Below are 18279 nucleotides of genomic sequence, written 5' to 3' on the forward strand. Positions count from 1 at the left end.
TGAAGTTGGAAGTTTTGACAACATTGTGTCGAGTTTTGAAGTTGGAAGTTTTGACAACATTGTGTCGAGTTTTGAAGTTGGAAGTTTTGACAACATTGTGTCGAGTTTTGAAGTTGGAAGTTTTGACAACATTGTGTCGAGTTTTGAAGTTGGAAGTTTTGACAACATTGTGTCGAGTTTTGAAGTTGGAAGTTTTGACAACATTGTGTCGAGTTTTGAAGTTGGAAGTTTTGACAACATTGTGTCGAGTTTTGAAGTTGGAAGTTTTGACAACATTGTGTCGAGTTTTGAAGTTGGAAGTTTTGACAACATTGTGTCGAGTTTTGAAGTTGGAAGTTTTGACAACATTGTGTCGAGTTTTGAAGTTGGAAGTTTTGACAACATTGTGTCGAGTTTTGAAGTTGGAAGTTTTGACAACATTGTGTCGAGTTTTGAAGTTGGAAGTTTTGACAACATTGTGTCGAGTTTTGAAGTTGGAAGTTTTGACAACATTGTGTCGAGTTTTGAAGTTGGAAGTTTTGACAACATTGTGTCGAGTTTTGAAGTTGGAAGTTTTGACAACATTGTGTCGAGTTTTGAAGTTGGAAGTTTTGACAACATTGTGTCGAGTTTTGAAGTTGGAAGTTTTGACAACATTGTGTCGAGTTTTGAAGTTGGAAGTTTTGACAACATTGTGTCGAGTTTTGAAGTTGGAAGTTTTGACAACATTGTGTCGAGTTTTGAAGTTGGAAGTTTTGACAACATTGTGTCGAGTTTTGAAGTTGGAAGTTTTGACAACATTGTGTCGAGCTTTGAAGTTTGAAGCTTTCATAAGTGTCGAGTTGTAGAGTAGGAAGCTTTGAGAAAAGTGTGTCGATTTTAGCCGAGAAATTGTTAGATTTACTATAAGCCCGAGAGCCTGTGAGCTATAAATTGTCTTCTACCAAGAATAATACGCAACAAATATCCCTGTTCCATGTGAACCGGGAATTATTCGATATTCCACGCACGTGCGCGGCTAAAAATAATAGAATTTAAAATATTGCACATTTATTGTTTCATGTGTTTACGTTTTTGGGCCCCAGAAGATATGGTGTCGTGCAAAATCTGTGCGTTTCAGAAGCTAGCAAAACAAAAGTGTGAAAATTATATTCGTTAGTAAAAAGAAAAAGCGAAATGAAATCATTTCATGATCAAAATATATTAAATATATAATTATTGAAAATATCAAGATAGAATTTTACATAATATTTATATTAAGATAATAATTAAGATAATAACAATATCGCCATATAATTAAATATTTATTGATAATTTTGCCATATAATTAAATATTATTAATAATTTCACCATATAATTAAATATTATTGATAATTTCGCCATATAATTAAATATTATTGATAATTTCGCCATATAATTAAATATTATTGATAATTTCGCCATATAATAAAATATTGTTGATAATATCGCCATATAATTAAATATTGTTGATAATTTCGCCATATAATTAAATATTATTGATAATTTCGCCATATAATTAAATATTATTGATAATATCGCCATATAATTCAATATTATTGATAATTTCGCCATATAATTCAATATTATTGATAATATCGCCATGTAATTAAATATTATTGATAATATCGCCATATAATTAAATATTATTGATAATATCGCCATATAATTAAATATTATTGATAATATCGCCATATAATTAAATATTATTGATAATTTCGCCATATAATTAAATATTGTTGATAATATTGACGTAAATACTTTTACTTATTACTACAGAACAAACTGGTGAATCTGAAACTGTTGTTGGTAAGTTTTTTGTTGCTTTTTAGGAATAAAACTTTCCAGATAAGAAACGTCTTTCCTTTTTGTTTATTTTGCCTCTTGGAAAGACATTTTATTTATCATCAGTTTCTGTTCTTGGTTGGATTTATTCCAAAATGTTTTATTTTAGCAGCTGTTTTATTGATGTTTTTTTGTTTGCTACGGCCTTCCATGTTGTTTTACGGCTTTTTTTGTGGAACAAATTAATCAGAAAATTCTAAAAGTGGCTTATGTAATTTATAGTTGTTTCGAATGAAGTTGAATACGTATTTCCTGTCCTGTCTGTTGGTTTTGTCAAATATTATTCGTACTGTTCGTCTTATATGGATTCTGCCGTGTTTATACAAAGATATGCGACAAATCGATGTTTTTAAAATATCTCCTTGTAAGCAAAATCAATTACTTGTCATGTCGAAAATAGTAATATATCCAAAAGTTACGAAAATTCGTCGAGTAGAAAGTTATATATAGTTAAGTTTTTTTTCATGGAAAATTAGGGAAAAATTGCATTTTTTTGTGGATGTTTTATAGTAGACCGTGAAGACGGAAAAAACGGGACCCGACTCAGAAAGCATATTGTAGATTACACTGTAATGGCGGCTAGCATATAGATATTTTTAAAAGTAAAAACGCAATTCATGTTTGTTTCAAATAAAATTTGATATGTATTTCTTGTCTTCTGTTTTGTTTTCAAATGTTTATTGTACTGTGCGTCTTATATTGATTCTGCGCTGTGTATACAAAAAGAGGCGACTAATTGATGTTTTAAAAATATGTCCTTTAGAACAAAAGCAATAATCTTTACTTGTTATATCGAAAATAGTAATATATCCCCAAATTACGAAAATTTGTTGAGTAGAAAGTTATTTATAGTTAAAAGTCATTTTTATAGACAACTAGGAAATTTTTTTTTTTTATATTGATGTTTTAGAGTAGACAGTAAAGACTGCAAAAACGGGACATAACTCAGAAAGCATCTTGTAGATTACATCGTAATGGCGGCTAACATATTTAGAGCATATAGCTTCTTTTTAATACTAAAAACACAATTTATATTTTTTATCAAATGTTTATTGTATAGTACGTCTAATATTTATACTAGACCTCCACATAATGAGATGAGTTTTGAAATGGACAATATAACTTGTCATGTCAAAAATAGTGTATCCAAAAGTTACGGAAATTCGTCGAGTAGAAAGTTATATATAGTTAAAAGTCATTGTTATGTAAAGCTAGGGAAAATTGCATTTTTTGTAGATGTTTTATAGTATACCTTGAAGATTGAAAAAACTGGACATGACTCAGAAACATATTGTAGATTACATCGTAATGGCGCTAATATACTTAGAGCATATAGACGTTTTTAAAACTAAAAACCCAATTTGTATTTGTTTCAAATAAAATTGGATATGTATTACTTGTCTTCTGGTTTGTTTTCAAATGTTTATTGTATAGTGCGTCTTATATTGATTCTAGACTTCCTCATAATGAGATGAGTTTTGAAATGGACAACTTTGAATGATGGTGTCATTTTGTCTCCGATTATTTTCCTCTTTTATCTCTGTTTTCTTATATTTGGCGTCTTTTGAGCTTTTCGTCTAATATTTTTTTTTTTAATTTCTTGTTTACGCAATTTTATATTTTGTGTCTGCTTTTTTCGTTTTTTTTAAAAATATTTTAAAATTTCCTATCTTTTTTTTTTTTTTTGTTTTTGGATTTTAGGAAATATTTTGTTTATCAGGTTTTATTCTTGAAATGATTTATTTCTGGGAATTTCGTATTTTGTTTTATGAAACTGTTTTGTGTTTTTAATGCTACAAATTTTCGATGATGTATTTGTATTCTCGGCTTCTTCTTCTGTGTTGTTTTTTACAAATTATACAATTAATTTGTAAAAAAAACAAAAAAAAAGAATCAAAAGACGCCAAAAGTCACAAGCAGAAGACAATTGGATGCAAAATAACAACATCGCTTCAACATAAAAACAAATTTATTTTGATTATTTAAGATTTATTTCATAATTAATTGTCATTATTATTAACTTAATAATAAAATAAACCTCAAATAATCTAAATAAATTTGTTTTAATGGTGAGTTGATGTCATTTTGTCTCCAATTGTCTTCTGCTTTTTTAACTCTGGCGTTATTTGATCTTTTCTTCTTTTTTGTTTTGTTTTGTGTTGTTTTTTTTTTTAACATTTTTTTGTATAACGAATTTATCAAATCTCAAATAAGGCTAAACAAATTCGATTATTTGATTTAATGTTGAATATGTATTTATCTTTTCTTGTCTTTCTATGTTATGCAACTTTTATATTACGATGGTTTGTTCTTTACCGAGTCTATTGAATATATATATATATATATATATATATATATATATATATATATATATATATATATATATATATATATATATATATATATATATATATATATATGCTAGCAGGCCGGCTGGCGTAGCCCGGTCGTAAAATAGATTAAATATTATATTTTAGTTCATGCAGCTTCCGTATTTATTATTATACAACCAGTTTATATATTATTATATTTTATTATTATACAGCCAGTTTATATATTATTGTATTTTATTATTATACAGCCGGTTAATATATTATTATATTTCATTATTATACAGCCGGTTTATATATTATTATATTCCATTATTATACAGCCAGTTTATATATTATTATATTTTATTATTATACAGCCAGTTTATATATTATTATATTTTATTATTATACAGCCAGTTTATATATTATTATATTTTATTATTATACATCCAGTTTATATATTATTATTTTTTATTATACAGCCAGTTTATATATTATTATATTTTATTATTATACAGCCAGTTTATATATTATTATATTTTATTATTATACATCCAGTTTATATATTATTATATTTTATTATTATACATCCAGTTTATATATTATTATATTTTATTATTATACAGCCAGTTTATATATTATTATATTTCATTATTATACAGCCAGTTTATATATTATTATATTTTATTATTATACATCCAGTTTATATATTATTATATTTTATTATTATACAGCCAGTTTATATATTATTATTTTTTATTATACAGCCAGTTTATATATTATTATATTTTATTATTATACAGCCAGTTTATATATTATTATATTTTATTATTATACAGCCAGTTTATATATTATTATATTTTATTATTATACAGCCAGTTTATATATTATTATATTTTATTATTATACAGCCAGTTTATATATTATTATATTTTATTATTATACAGCCAGTTTATATATTATTATATTTTATTATTATACAGCCGGCTTATATATTATTATTGATCTTTTCTTCTAGACATTTTTGCTTTTTGTGTTGTTTTTTAAACAAATTTATTGTATAGCGGAATATATATCAAATCTCAAATTAAAATAAATAAATTTGATTAAATGTTGAATATCTCTTTCTTATCTTTTCATATTATACAACTTTTCTTTTACAATGATTCGTTCTTTACCGATTCTATTTAATATGTATATATATTAGCTTACTATGGATTTTATAATAGATAATTCAAAAGTAAACAAAAAGAAAATGTGTACTATTAGCTAGAATCGAATTAATCATAAACTTTTTTTTTGAAAAGATTTTCGTTTATTACCACTTTTTATTATTGGCGGGATTTATTCCTAAATATTTCTTTTTGTCCGCTGTTTTATTTATGCTGCTTTTCTGGCTTGTTGTTTTAGAACTTTATTGTGGAACAAACAAATCAGATAAGTCTAAAAGTGGCTTATATCTATCTATCTATCTATCTATCTATCTATCTATCTATCTATTTATCGTTATATAAAAATAACTTTGCGTGTGTGTGCACGAGTGCGATTTGTGTTTATTTGTTTACGTTATGGGTTAATGTTTATGCGCGCATGCGCAACCGGGTGTCCTAAACCGGAAAGTGGGTTACATCACTCGTTACAAGGTCATTTCAGTTTTAATAGTGAATTAAAAAGTAAAAAAAAATGATTTGTGTACCATCGAATCGAATTAATCATTTTATAAACCTTTTAAGAGGGTTTCGTTCATAAGCACTTTTTATTATTGGCGGGATTTATTCCTAAACATTTTGCTTTGGCAGCTGTTTTATTTATGCTGCTTTTCTGGCCTGTTGAAAGAAATAAGATAATTCTAAAAGTGGCTTCTATCTATCTATCTACCTACCTATCTATCTATCTGCTATTATGTAAAAAACAAAAACAAACTTTGTATGTGCGCGAGTCCGTTTACTATGAACTCATATATATATCGTTTTATATTATATGAAATTGAAGATGAACGTTGTTGATGTGTTTCTCCTGATATGTTTTTTGGTTGTCGCAAAAAATATTAGTTTTTATGGCAGAAAAACTAATAACATTTCTACGAACATAGGCTCCATTATATTTTAAATAAAAAATTGGCCTCTATGGGAGGCTACCTTACATATTTGGATATGATATTTAGGAGAGTAATGTACTGGTCAAGGAAGCATTCCACAACCATTTTGTATAATATCGCAATATATTTCAAAGACAATTTTTTAAATATAAATATTTGTTCGTTCTCCACAGAATTTTCAACTGAAACGCAGACATTTTCTGGTGAGTGGATATATTCTTTTTATAATGTCCTTAAGGGGTTAGAGGGTTAGGGTTGTCTCAGAATTATTAGCTTTTGTGTGTTTTTTTAAAATTTTTTACATATTTTTGAAAACTTATTTTGGTAAACTTTTCCATTTAAACAGGGTGTAAATATTAAAAAAAAATTACTTTTTGGTACTTTTAAATATAGAATTGGCCTCTATGGGAGGCTACCTTACATATTTGGATATGATATTTAGGAGCTTAACGTACTGATCAAAAAACCATTCCACAAGACATTTTCTGGTGAGTGGATATATTCTTATAATGTCCGTAACATGTTGTCTCAGAACTATTAGTTTTTGCGTTTTTTTTTTTTTTAAATTTTTAACATTTTTTTGAAAACGTTTATTTTGGTAAACTTTTCCATTTAAACAGGGTTAAGATTTTTTTTTTTCAAATAATTTGTTAGTTTTGTACTTTGTATTTTACTATTAATAAGAGGGATTTTTTTTAACGGCGGTTCATTTAGAGATCCGATAACTATTAAACTCATGAATATTAATAACATAATTCACAAATATTCGTTTTTTTTTTAAATCATAACTATTTAAAACTTTTTTCTCACTCCCATGCTCATATTGTAATTTTACTTATCGACTATATAATATAAATGACCATATAATGTTTTTTATATTCATTGAAATCACAATTGTTATTATCCAATGTAAAGGTAATACATTTATCCCCCAAAACCATATAATTCTCAATATTTACATAATTAGATTATATAAGTATTACTATCTACATGAAACGACCATATAATTGTAAATATCTAACTTAAAAGGCTATATAATCATTAATGCTCAATTTAGAAGACTATATAATTTTAAATATCTATATTAACAGACAATATAATTATTAATATTCAAATTAAAAGACCATATATAATCTTTATTTGAATATTAAAAATTATGCGTGTTAATATTAAAATTAAAAGACCATATAATTGTTAATATTAACGACATGAAATTTCACATATTCACATAAAAACTGTATATTTTGTAATATTCACATTAAAAAATATATAGTTTCTAAATATTCATATTAAATGACACTATAATTTAACATATTTACATTCAAAGACCATATAATTGTTAATATTAAAATAAAAAGACTATATACTTGATAATATTCACATTAAACAACGTAATTTTAAATATTCACATCAAAAGACCATATACTTTACGAGTTTAACATAAAGACCATATAACTGTTAATATTTAATTTCAAGTAAGATTACTGTACATAAATGAAAACTTAATTTTTTACTATTTTAAAAAATCCAAACAAAACAAAAGAACCGAATCTTTTATTTCAAAATTCTCTTCAGAACATCCAGTGGAATCGGAAACCGCATATACAGACCATATAATATTCAGATGGCTATGTACTTTATGTGGCTGGCAGTGTTCTTAGATAGGTTTTGTATATGAATGCTTCTGTTTAATTATAAAATAAGGAATTTTAAATTTCTTGTTCCGTTTGATGCGTATGATTATATTGAATTGAAGATGAACGTTGTTGATGTGTTTCTCCTGATATTATTTGTGTGTGTCGCAAAAAATATTAGTTTTTATGACAGAAACACTAATAACATGCAACAAATATGAGTTTATTAATATAGGGTCCATTAAATTTTAAATATAGAATTGGCCTCTATGGGAGGCTACCTTACATATTTGGATATGATATTTAGGAGCTTAACGTACTAATCAAAAAACCATTCCACAACGATTTTGTATAATATCGCAATATATTTCAAAGACAATTTTTTAAATATAAATATTTGTTCATTCTCCACAGAATTTACAACTGAAACACAAACACTTTCTGGTGAGTGGATATATTCTTTTTATAATGTCCTTAAGGGGTTAGAGGGTTAGGGTTGTCTCAGAATTATTAGCTTTTGTGTTTTTTTTTAAATTTTTTACATATTTTTGAAAACTTATTTTTGTAAACTTTTCCATGTAAACAGGGTTTAAACATTTTTTTTTAAATTATTTTTTTGGTACTTTGTATTATTTACTTTGTATTATTTACTTTGCTCCAAACAAATAATTAGAGGGAATTTTTTTCTTATCGGCGATTAATTTAGCTAAGGGTTGATTTCAAGATCCGACTGCTATTAAATTCATGAATATTAATAACGTAATTCACAAATATTCGTTTTTTAAATCATAACTATTTAGAACATTTTTCTCGCTCACATGCTCATATTGTAACTTTACCTAGCGACTATATAATATAAATGACCATATAATTTTTTGTATTCATTGAAATAACAATTGTTAATATCCAATGTAAAAGTAGTTGTGTATATTTATCCCCAAAAATATAATTGTTAATATACACATAAAAAGAGGTATACAAATATTAATATCTACATTAAAAGACCATATAATTGTAAATGGCTATATGGAAAAACCATATAATAAATAATATCCCCTTTTGAAGATCATGCATGGTCTATATAATTGCTAATATTCACATTAAACGACCATATAATTGGTAATATTCACAGTAAAAGACTATATAATTTTAAACATTCATATTAAAATACTGTATAAGTCTATATATTCATATTAACACTATATAAGTTTTAATATTCACATATACAGACCATATAATATTCAGATGAGCAGACAATATAATTGTTAATATTCAAATTAAAAGATCATATAATGGTGTATAGCAAGGTCATGTAATTTTTAATATTTAAATAAAAACGGTATAATTGTTTATATTTACGTTAAAAAGCTATATAATTTTAAATATTCATATTAAAAGACACTATAATTTACAATATTCACATCCAAAGATCATATAATTGTTAATAATCAAATTAAAATACAATATACTTGTTAATATTCACATTAAACAATATAGTTTAAGATATTCACCATGTAATTGTTAATACAAACTTTCAAATAAGCTTAATGTATGTAAATGGAAACTTTTTAAAATTATTTTTATTTGAAAAATCCGAAGAAAACAAAAAATCTGAATCTTTTATTTCCAAATTTTCTTCAGAACATCCAGTGGAATCGGAAACCGCATTTGGTGAGTTTCTGTTTTCGAAATAAATCATTATTTAGTGATTACAGAGCGTCTCTCTCTATTTTTTATCCAGGCAATTCGTGTATTTTATTGTATTTTTGGATATTTAACATTTACTCTTATAACTACATCTGTAATATTTACTGATTTGTATGCATCTTATTTTATGGTCACATGACGTATGCCATTGACAAAACGTAGTTAAAACTTTGTATAATTATTTCATCAAATTCAGATAATGAAAATATTATATAAACTATATTCGTTACTTACCGTTAATAATATTCAAGTTATCTCCCTTTAACCGGACTGTGAACTAGAGAATGCATTCTTCTATTCAGAAGTACAGAAATAAATATAAATATTCTTTTTTTATATAATTTTATCTTTTGAGAAATAATCTCCACCATTGTCTTTTATGATTAAATTTCTAATTTTTAGTTACATTTTTTTGCTCGGTCCAAGTTAACAACTCGATATTTGTGTTTTATCATATTGAAAATTCTCGTAATGTATTGTCATATTACGAATAATCGATATACGATATTTGAAATTGTTTGTTTGCCTGTCTTCAGGGTGGTCTACGGAAACAGAATCACGTTCTGGTGAGTGAAATGTTTTGGAAAATTTTCTTTTAAACTAAAAAAGTCAATTAAAAATAAGCAATTTGGTAACAATTATTTTAATAAGAACAAGTGTTATCTTATATAATATGTCTCTTTATTGATTTTAATGTTTTTCCTAGACAAACAGTTTATAAACTAAATATCTTTGTTTTAACACAATTTTTCAATCATCTTTTGCTTCGTGACACATGTTGTGTCGTTTTCGTCTAGAAAGCTGTAGGGAAAATCGTAACTTACTTGGCTAGAATGTTCTACGAGTGCTTAAACGGGTCTGTCGTGTAGCAAAGAAACATAAGAAATGGTAAAATGGCGACACTTAGTTGTTTTATTGTTGACGGTCACGTGGGCGACGCAGACAGATGAATAAAAACGGACGTGAAGCGAATAAGTTGGAAGAAAGCTTGCAAGTCAACTTGAAAAGTAGTCGTGTTGTGGAGTTGTATGTTTTGACAACAGAGTGTCGGATTTCCCCGAGTAATTGTTAGTTTTACTATAAGCACGAGAATTCTGTGTGTTATAAATGTTGTTCTACCAAGAATAATGCACAACAAATATCGGTGTCCCGTGTGCTCAGAAAATTATTCAATATTCTACACACGTGCTCGGTTAAAAAAGAAAAAAATTCAAATATTTAACATGTTATTTTACATGTTTACATTTTTGGGGCTACAGAAGATATGGTGTCGTGCAAAATCTGTGCGTTTCAGAAGCTAGCAAAACAAAAGTGTGAAAATTGCATTTGTTAACAAAAATAAAAAATCGAAATGAAATAATATATGATTAAAATATATTAAATATATAATTATTGAAAATATCAAGATAGAATTTTACATATTTATATTATGATACAAATAAAGATAACAATAATATCGTCCTTGACGTGAATATTTTTACTTATTACTACAGAACAAACCGGTGAATCTGAAACTATTGTTGGTAAGTTTTTTGTTGTTTTTCGGAATAAAACTTTCCAGATGAGAAACGCCTTTCCTTTTTTTTTTTTTGCCTCTTGGAAACTTTTTTTTTTTTGCCTCTTGGAAACTTTTTTTTTTTTGCCTCTTGGAAACTTTTTTTTTTTTTTGCCTCTTGGAAACTTTTTTTTTTTTTGCCTCTTGGAAACTTTTTTTTTTTTTTGCCTCTTGGAAACTTTTTTTTTTTTTGCCTCTTGGAAACTTTTTTTTTTTTTGCCTCTTGGAAACTTTTTTTTTTTTTGCCTCTTGGAAACTTTTTTTTTTTTTGCCTCTTGGAAACTTTTTTTTTTTTCCTCTTGGAAACTTTTTTTTTTTTTTGCCTCTTGGAAACTTTTTTTTTTTTTTGCCTCTTGGAAAGTTTTTTTTATTATCAGTTTCTCTTCTTAACGGGATTTATTCCGAAAGATTTCGCTTAAGCAGCTGTTTCGTTTATGTTTCTCGTCTTCTATAGCCTTCCATGTTGTTTTACGGCTTCTTTTGTGGAAAAAATTATTCAGATCATTCTAAAAGTGTCTTACGTAATTTATATTTGTTTCGAATGAAGTTGAATATGTATTTCCTGTCCTGTCTGTTAGTTTTGTCAAATATTGTACTGTTCGTCTTATTTTGATTCTGGCGTGCTTATACAAAGATAGGCGACAAATCGATGTTTTTAAAATCTACTCTTAAGCAAAATCAATATAACTTACTTGTCATGTCAAAAATAGTGTATCCAAAAGTTACGGAAATTCGTCGAGTAGAAAGTTACATATAGTTAAAAGTCATTGTTATGTGAAGCTAGGGAAAATTGCATTTTATTGTAGAATGTTTATAGTATACCTTGAAGATTGAAAAAACTGGACATGACTCGGAAACATATTGTAAATTACATCGTAATGGCGCTAATATACTTAGAGCATATAGACGTTTTTAAAACTAAAAACACAATTTATATTTGTTTCAAATAAAATTGGATATGTATTACTTGTCTTCTGGTTTGTTTTCAAATGTTTATTGTATAGTGCGTCTTATATTGATGCTAGACTTCCTCATAATGAGATGAGTTTTGAAATGGACAACTTTGAATGATGGTGTCATTTTGTCTCCGATTGTTTTCGTCCTGTATTTCTGTTTTGTTTTGTTTTTTTAATTTTAGCGTCTTTTGAGCTTTTCTTCTTATATTTTTTTTAATTTGTTGTTTAATGTTCTGTTTTGTTTGTGTTTTTAAAAAAAATATGTTTTGAGTTTTTCTTCCAATTTTTTTGGCCGATTTTGCGGTCAGGAAAGAGTTTTGTGTATTAGTTTCTATTCCTGAAATGATTTATTTCTGGTAATTTCGTATTTCGCTTTATGTAACCGTCTTGTCTTTTCATGTTACGGATATTTTTGATGGTGTATTTGTATTTCTCGTCATCTTTGGCCTTCTGTGTTGTTTTCTACAAATTTGTTGTATGACTTATTAATGAAATAAATTTTGAATAAATTCGTTTTAATGTTGAATTGATGTTGTCATTTTGTCTCCAATCGTCTCCTGTTTTATAACTTTAGTGTCTTTTGATCTTTTTTCTGATATTAACAAAATAATTTGTTTTCGCAATTTAATATTCTGCGTCTGCTTTGTTCGTTTTTTTTTTGTTTTTTTTTTAAATATTTTTATTAAATAAGGAATTTTAAATTTCTCGTTTCGTATGATTGTATTGTATTAAATAAAGATAGACATCGTTCATTTAACCGCCTTCTTTCTACTTTTGTGCCCGGGTGCTGGGCATTTTTTTTTTTGACTGACACTCTTCACCATCCATATGAAAATTCATCTTTTCATCTCAAATTCATCTCCTCATCTGACTGGGAAATTAGTCTATCAGTAAATAACCATCATACAGTCCCACTTACTTTCCATTTTCTTCAAAAGGGAGACAACCAGGGCGTCTTGTTTTTTTTTTTTACAAATGTGTTGTCTGACGAATTTATCAAATCTCAAAATAATCTAAATAAATTTCATTTAATGTTGAATATGTATTTCTTATCTTTTTTGTTTGTCTTTCCATCTTATACAACTTCTGTTTTATAATACTTTGTTCTTTATCGATTCTATTACATATATTAGCGATGGTACGATTCCAATATTTTTCCCGATTCCGATACAATTACCGATTCCGGGCTACATTCCCGATTCCGATACATTTACCGATTCCAATTCTTAATATCTTCTTATGTTACTATAAAATTCTTTTTTCTCCCAGATTTTCGTATGAAAAACATGTTAAATATGCAGATGTCTTCCTAAACGTCAAAATACACTTGTGGAGAGTGATCTATCGATTTTAGCTTTACTGGTATTTTACAATCAATAAATATTTATTATTTTATCATTATTACCAGCAATGGAAGATTTTATTTTACACAAAATAAAATTTAAAAAAGACAAAAGAATCGTTTTTGCATCAGAAAATAGGTATTAATTTTTCCGAATCCGATACCCCGAAATCTTCGATTTTTCTGATTCTCGATTCCGAATAATCGTCTGAACTCACACACACACACACACACACACACACACACACACACACACACACACACACACACACACACACACACACATATATATATATTTAGAAGGAAAACCGAGAGTATATAAAATAGTAATCAACGTTTCGTCCCTATTTCAGGGTACATTATCAGGATTTCGTAGGAAAAATGTAGAAGAAAAAGAAAATCCTGAGGATGTCACCTGAAATAGGGGCGAAACGTTGATTACTATTTTATTAATTCTCGATTTTCCTTCTCAAATAACATAACGTCAACCATCGCTTGTACTTTTATTTTATTTTTAATATATATATATATATATATATATATATATATATATATATATATATATATATATATATATATATATAAACAAATTTGTATTACTCCGAATTGTATTGGGTTAATACAATTCAGTAATTGTTCATATACCAATAAATTTAAGCCAAAAAGGAGAGATGACTTAAAAAGTAAGCTATAAAATTATCATATTTCATAATTGAGCATTCATATACTGTTTTAACAAAATCCAAGACTTCAAGAAATGGGTTGATAGCAACAAAAAGTGTATTTCATCGTTAGTTACAATTGTTTCAAGACCATTTGGACAAATTCAAACAATATGTCGTTTGAAAATTTTCACAAGAACAGCCTTTCTTCAAACTTATTAAATATAAAACACTTTAACAATGAAACATTAAGGAAAATAAACATTTCCTTTAAATACGATTAAATATTTTAATTTATGCAGATTTCGTATTTATTGTTATAGAGCATATTTAATATATACATACTAGACTACCGGTGACCCGTTGGGTCATTATGTTATATTAGCTATGGAATTCATGTATGAGCGTGACACTTGTGACGTAAAGAAAATAGTTTTTTTTGACATAACAGAAACATTTCTATGAAAGTATATTAAAATGAAAAATCACGGACGGATCACTCAAACATGAAAAAAAAATCCTCCCTGTTCGTGTAAAGTTACCTATTTTTCCGAATAATCGCTCAAAAATGGAAAATTAAACATGATTTTCCTACAAATCGAACGCAGACGAAAGTCATTTAGCAGCAAAAATGCACATGAACCTACCGATGAGAAATATAAGAATGAAAAACCCACATTGGAATCCTTCAACCAAGTTATAGAAACTTAAAATCAAAAAAAAAAAAAAAAAATTAATAAAACCTAGCGCAAAGAAATAAAACCTAAATAAATAAAATAAAATAAACTAGAAACAGATTAGTAAATGTGTCAACAAATTCACCGTTCTCACACAACTATTTTGTATCTAGAAATGTAAACAAAAAATAAAAAAAGGAGGAAGGAAGGAAGGAAAAAGGACGGATAGAGAGTAGTAGTAGTAGTAGTAGTAGTAGTAGTAGTAATCTTGGCTACAATTGTTCTTATGTTTGTCAACGGGTTAAAGTTGTTTAGTTGTAAGAAAATAGCGACAGTATAGCTGTAATAAAGAATAGTTGCAAAACACCCCTACTCTTCCCATGTTAAATAATAATTTTGAAATAATAACGTTAATATTTCAGTGCGCAGGTCACAATCTGCAAAAGAAGCGATTTGTGTTTATTTGTTTACGTTGTTATGGGTTAATGTTTATGTGCGCATACGCAACCGAGTGTCCTAAACCGGAAAGTGGGTTACATCACTTGTTGCAAGGTCATTTGAGTCTTAATAGTGAATTCAAGAGTTAAAAAAAAAATGATTTGTGTACCATCAGATAGAATCGAATTAATCATTTTATAAACCTTTTAAGAGGGTTTCGTACATAACGACTTTTTATTATTGGCGGGATTTATTCCTACACATTTTGTTTTAGCAGCTGTTTTATTTACGCTGTTTTTCTGGCCTGTTGTTTTAGAACTTTGTTGTGGAACAAAGAAATCAGATAATTCTAAAAGTGGCTTCTATCTATCTATCTATCTATCTATCTATCGTTATATAAAAATAACTTTACGTTTGTGTGCGCAAGTCCGTTTTGGGCCAAATTTTATGAAATATCAGACGAATTTACTTTATGTGGCTGGCAGTGTTCTTAGATAGGTTTTGTATATGAATGCTTCTGTTTAATTATAAAATAAGGAATTTTAAATTTCTTGTTCCGTTTGATGCGGATGATTATATTGAATTGAAGATGAACGTTGTTGATGTGTTTCTCCTGATATTATTTGTGTGTGTCGCAAAAAATATTAGTTTTTATGACAGAAGCACTAATAACATGCAACAAATATGAGTTTATTAACATTTCTATGAACATAGGGTCCATTACATTTTAAATATAGAATTGGCCTCTATGGGAGGCTACCTTACATATTTGGATATGATATTTAGGAGATTAACGTACTGATCAAAAAACCATTCCACAACGATTTTGTATAATATCGCAATATATTTCAAAGACAATTTTTTAAATATAAATATTTGTTCATTCTCCACAGAATTTTCAACTGAAACACAAACACTTTCTGGTGAGTGGATATATTCTTTTTATAATGTCCTTAAGGGGTTAGAGGGTTAGGGTTGTCTCAGAATTATTAGCTTTTGTGTTTTTTTTTAAATTTTTTTACATATTTTTGAAAACTTATTTTGGTAAACTTTTCCATTTAAACAGGGTGTAAACATTAAAAAAAATTACTTTTTGGTACTTTGTATTATTTTGTATTATTTACTTTGTATTATTCACTTTGCATTATTAACTTTGCTCAAAACAAATATTAGAGGGAATTTTTTTCTTATCGGCGGTTGGTTTAGCTGAGGGTTGATTTCAAGATCCGACTACCATTAAATTCATGAATATTAATAACGTAATTCACAAATATTTGTTTTTTAAATCATAACTATTTAAAACTTTTTTCTCGCTCACATGCTCATATTGTAATTTTACTTAGCGACTATATAATATAAATGACCATATAATTTTTTGTATTCATTGAAATAACAATTGTTAATATCCAATGTAAAAGTAGTTGTGTATATTTATCCCCAAAACTATAATTGTTAATATACACATAAAAGAGGTATATAAATATTAATATCTACATTAAAAGACCATATAATTGTAAATAGCTATATGAAAAGACCATATAATAAATAATATCCCCTTTTGAAGACCATGCATGGTCTATATAATTGCTAATATTCACATTAAACGACCATATAATTAGTAATATTCACAGTAAAAGACTATATAATTTTAAATATTCATATTAAAATACTGTATAAGTCTATATATTCATATATATAAGGTTAAATATTCACATATACAGACCATATAATATTCTGATGAGTAGACAATATAATTGTTAATATTCAAATTAAAAGATCATATAGTTGTGTATAGCAAGGTCGTGTAATTTTTGATATTTAAATAAAAACGGTATAATTATTAATATTTACGTTAAAAAGCTATATAATTTTAAATATTCATATTAAAAGACACTATAATTTACAATATTCACATCCAAAGATCATATAATTGTTAATAATCAAATTAAAATACAATATACTTGTTAATATTCACATTAAACAATATAGTTTAAAATATTCACCATGTAATTGTTAATACACACTTTCAAATAAGCTTAATGTATGCAAATGGAAACTTTTTAAAATTATTTTTATTTGAAAAATCCGAAGAAAACAAAAAATCTGAATCTTTTATTTCCAAATTTTCTTCAGAACATCCAGTGGAATCGGAAACCACATTTGGTGAGTTTCTGTTTTCGAAATAAATCATTATTTAGTGATCACAGAGCGTCTCTCTCTATTTTTTATCCAGGCAATTCGTGTATTTTATTGTATTTTTGGATATTTAACATTTACTCTTATAACTACATCTGTAATATTTACTGATTTGTATGCATCTCATTTTATGGTTACCTAACATATGCGATTGACAAAACATAGTTAAAACTTCGTATCTGTATAATGATTTCATCAAATGCAGATAATGAAAACCTTATATAAACTATATTCGTTACTTAACGTTAGTAATATTCAAATTATTTCCCTTTAATCGGACTGTAAACTGGAGAATGCAATCTTCTATTTGGAAGTACAGAAATAAATATAAATACTCTTTTTTTTTTATATAATTTTATCTTTTTGAGACATTAATTCCACCATTATCTTCTATGTTTAAATTTCTGATTTTTAATTTCTTTGCTTGATTCAAGTTAACAACTCGGTATTTGTGTTTTATCATATTGAAAATTCTCGTAATGTATTGTCATATTACGAATAATCGATATACGATATTTGAAATTGTTTGTTTGCCTGTCTTCAGGGTGGTCTGCGGAAACAGAATCACGTTCTGGTGAGTGAAATGTTTTGGAAAATTTTCTTTAAACTAAAAGTCAATTAAGAATAAGCAATTTGATAACAATTATTTTAATAAGAACAAGTGTAATCTTATATAATATGTCTCTTTATTGATTTTAATGTTTGTCCTTGACTAATAATAATATATTAATAAGTTAAAGGTCTTTGTTTTAGCACAATTTTGCAATCATCTTTTGAATTTTGACACATGCGTTGTCGTATTTGTATGGAAACTGTAGGGAAAATCGTAACTTACTTGGCTAGCATGTTGTGTGCGTGCT

General features: G+C 26.8%; 1 protein-coding gene across 1 annotated transcript in view; it reads left to right on the forward strand.

The window, feature by feature from the left end:
• LOC145268689 (uncharacterized) overlaps positions 1-18279 on the forward strand; it is a 1072728-nt gene that overhangs the window by 367596 nt on the left and 686853 nt on the right. Inside the window, exons 59-67 of the mRNA XM_080124201.1 lie at positions 1777-1806; positions 6426-6455; positions 8301-8330; positions 9528-9557; positions 10130-10159; positions 11087-11116; positions 16117-16146; positions 17357-17386; positions 17964-17993. Coding sequence (XP_079980327.1) covers positions 1777-1806; positions 6426-6455; positions 8301-8330; positions 9528-9557; positions 10130-10159; positions 11087-11116; positions 16117-16146; positions 17357-17386; positions 17964-17993 — 270 coding nt within the window. The remainder of the gene's footprint in view (positions 1-1776; positions 1807-6425; positions 6456-8300; positions 8331-9527; positions 9558-10129; positions 10160-11086; positions 11117-16116; positions 16147-17356; positions 17387-17963; positions 17994-18279) is intronic.

Source organism: Euprymna scolopes, chromosome 44 (genome assembly GCF_053919585.1).
Source record: "Euprymna scolopes isolate OS-2025 chromosome 44, ASM5391958v1, whole genome shotgun sequence".
NCBI lineage: Eukaryota > Metazoa > Mollusca > Cephalopoda > Sepiida > Sepiolidae > Euprymna > Euprymna scolopes.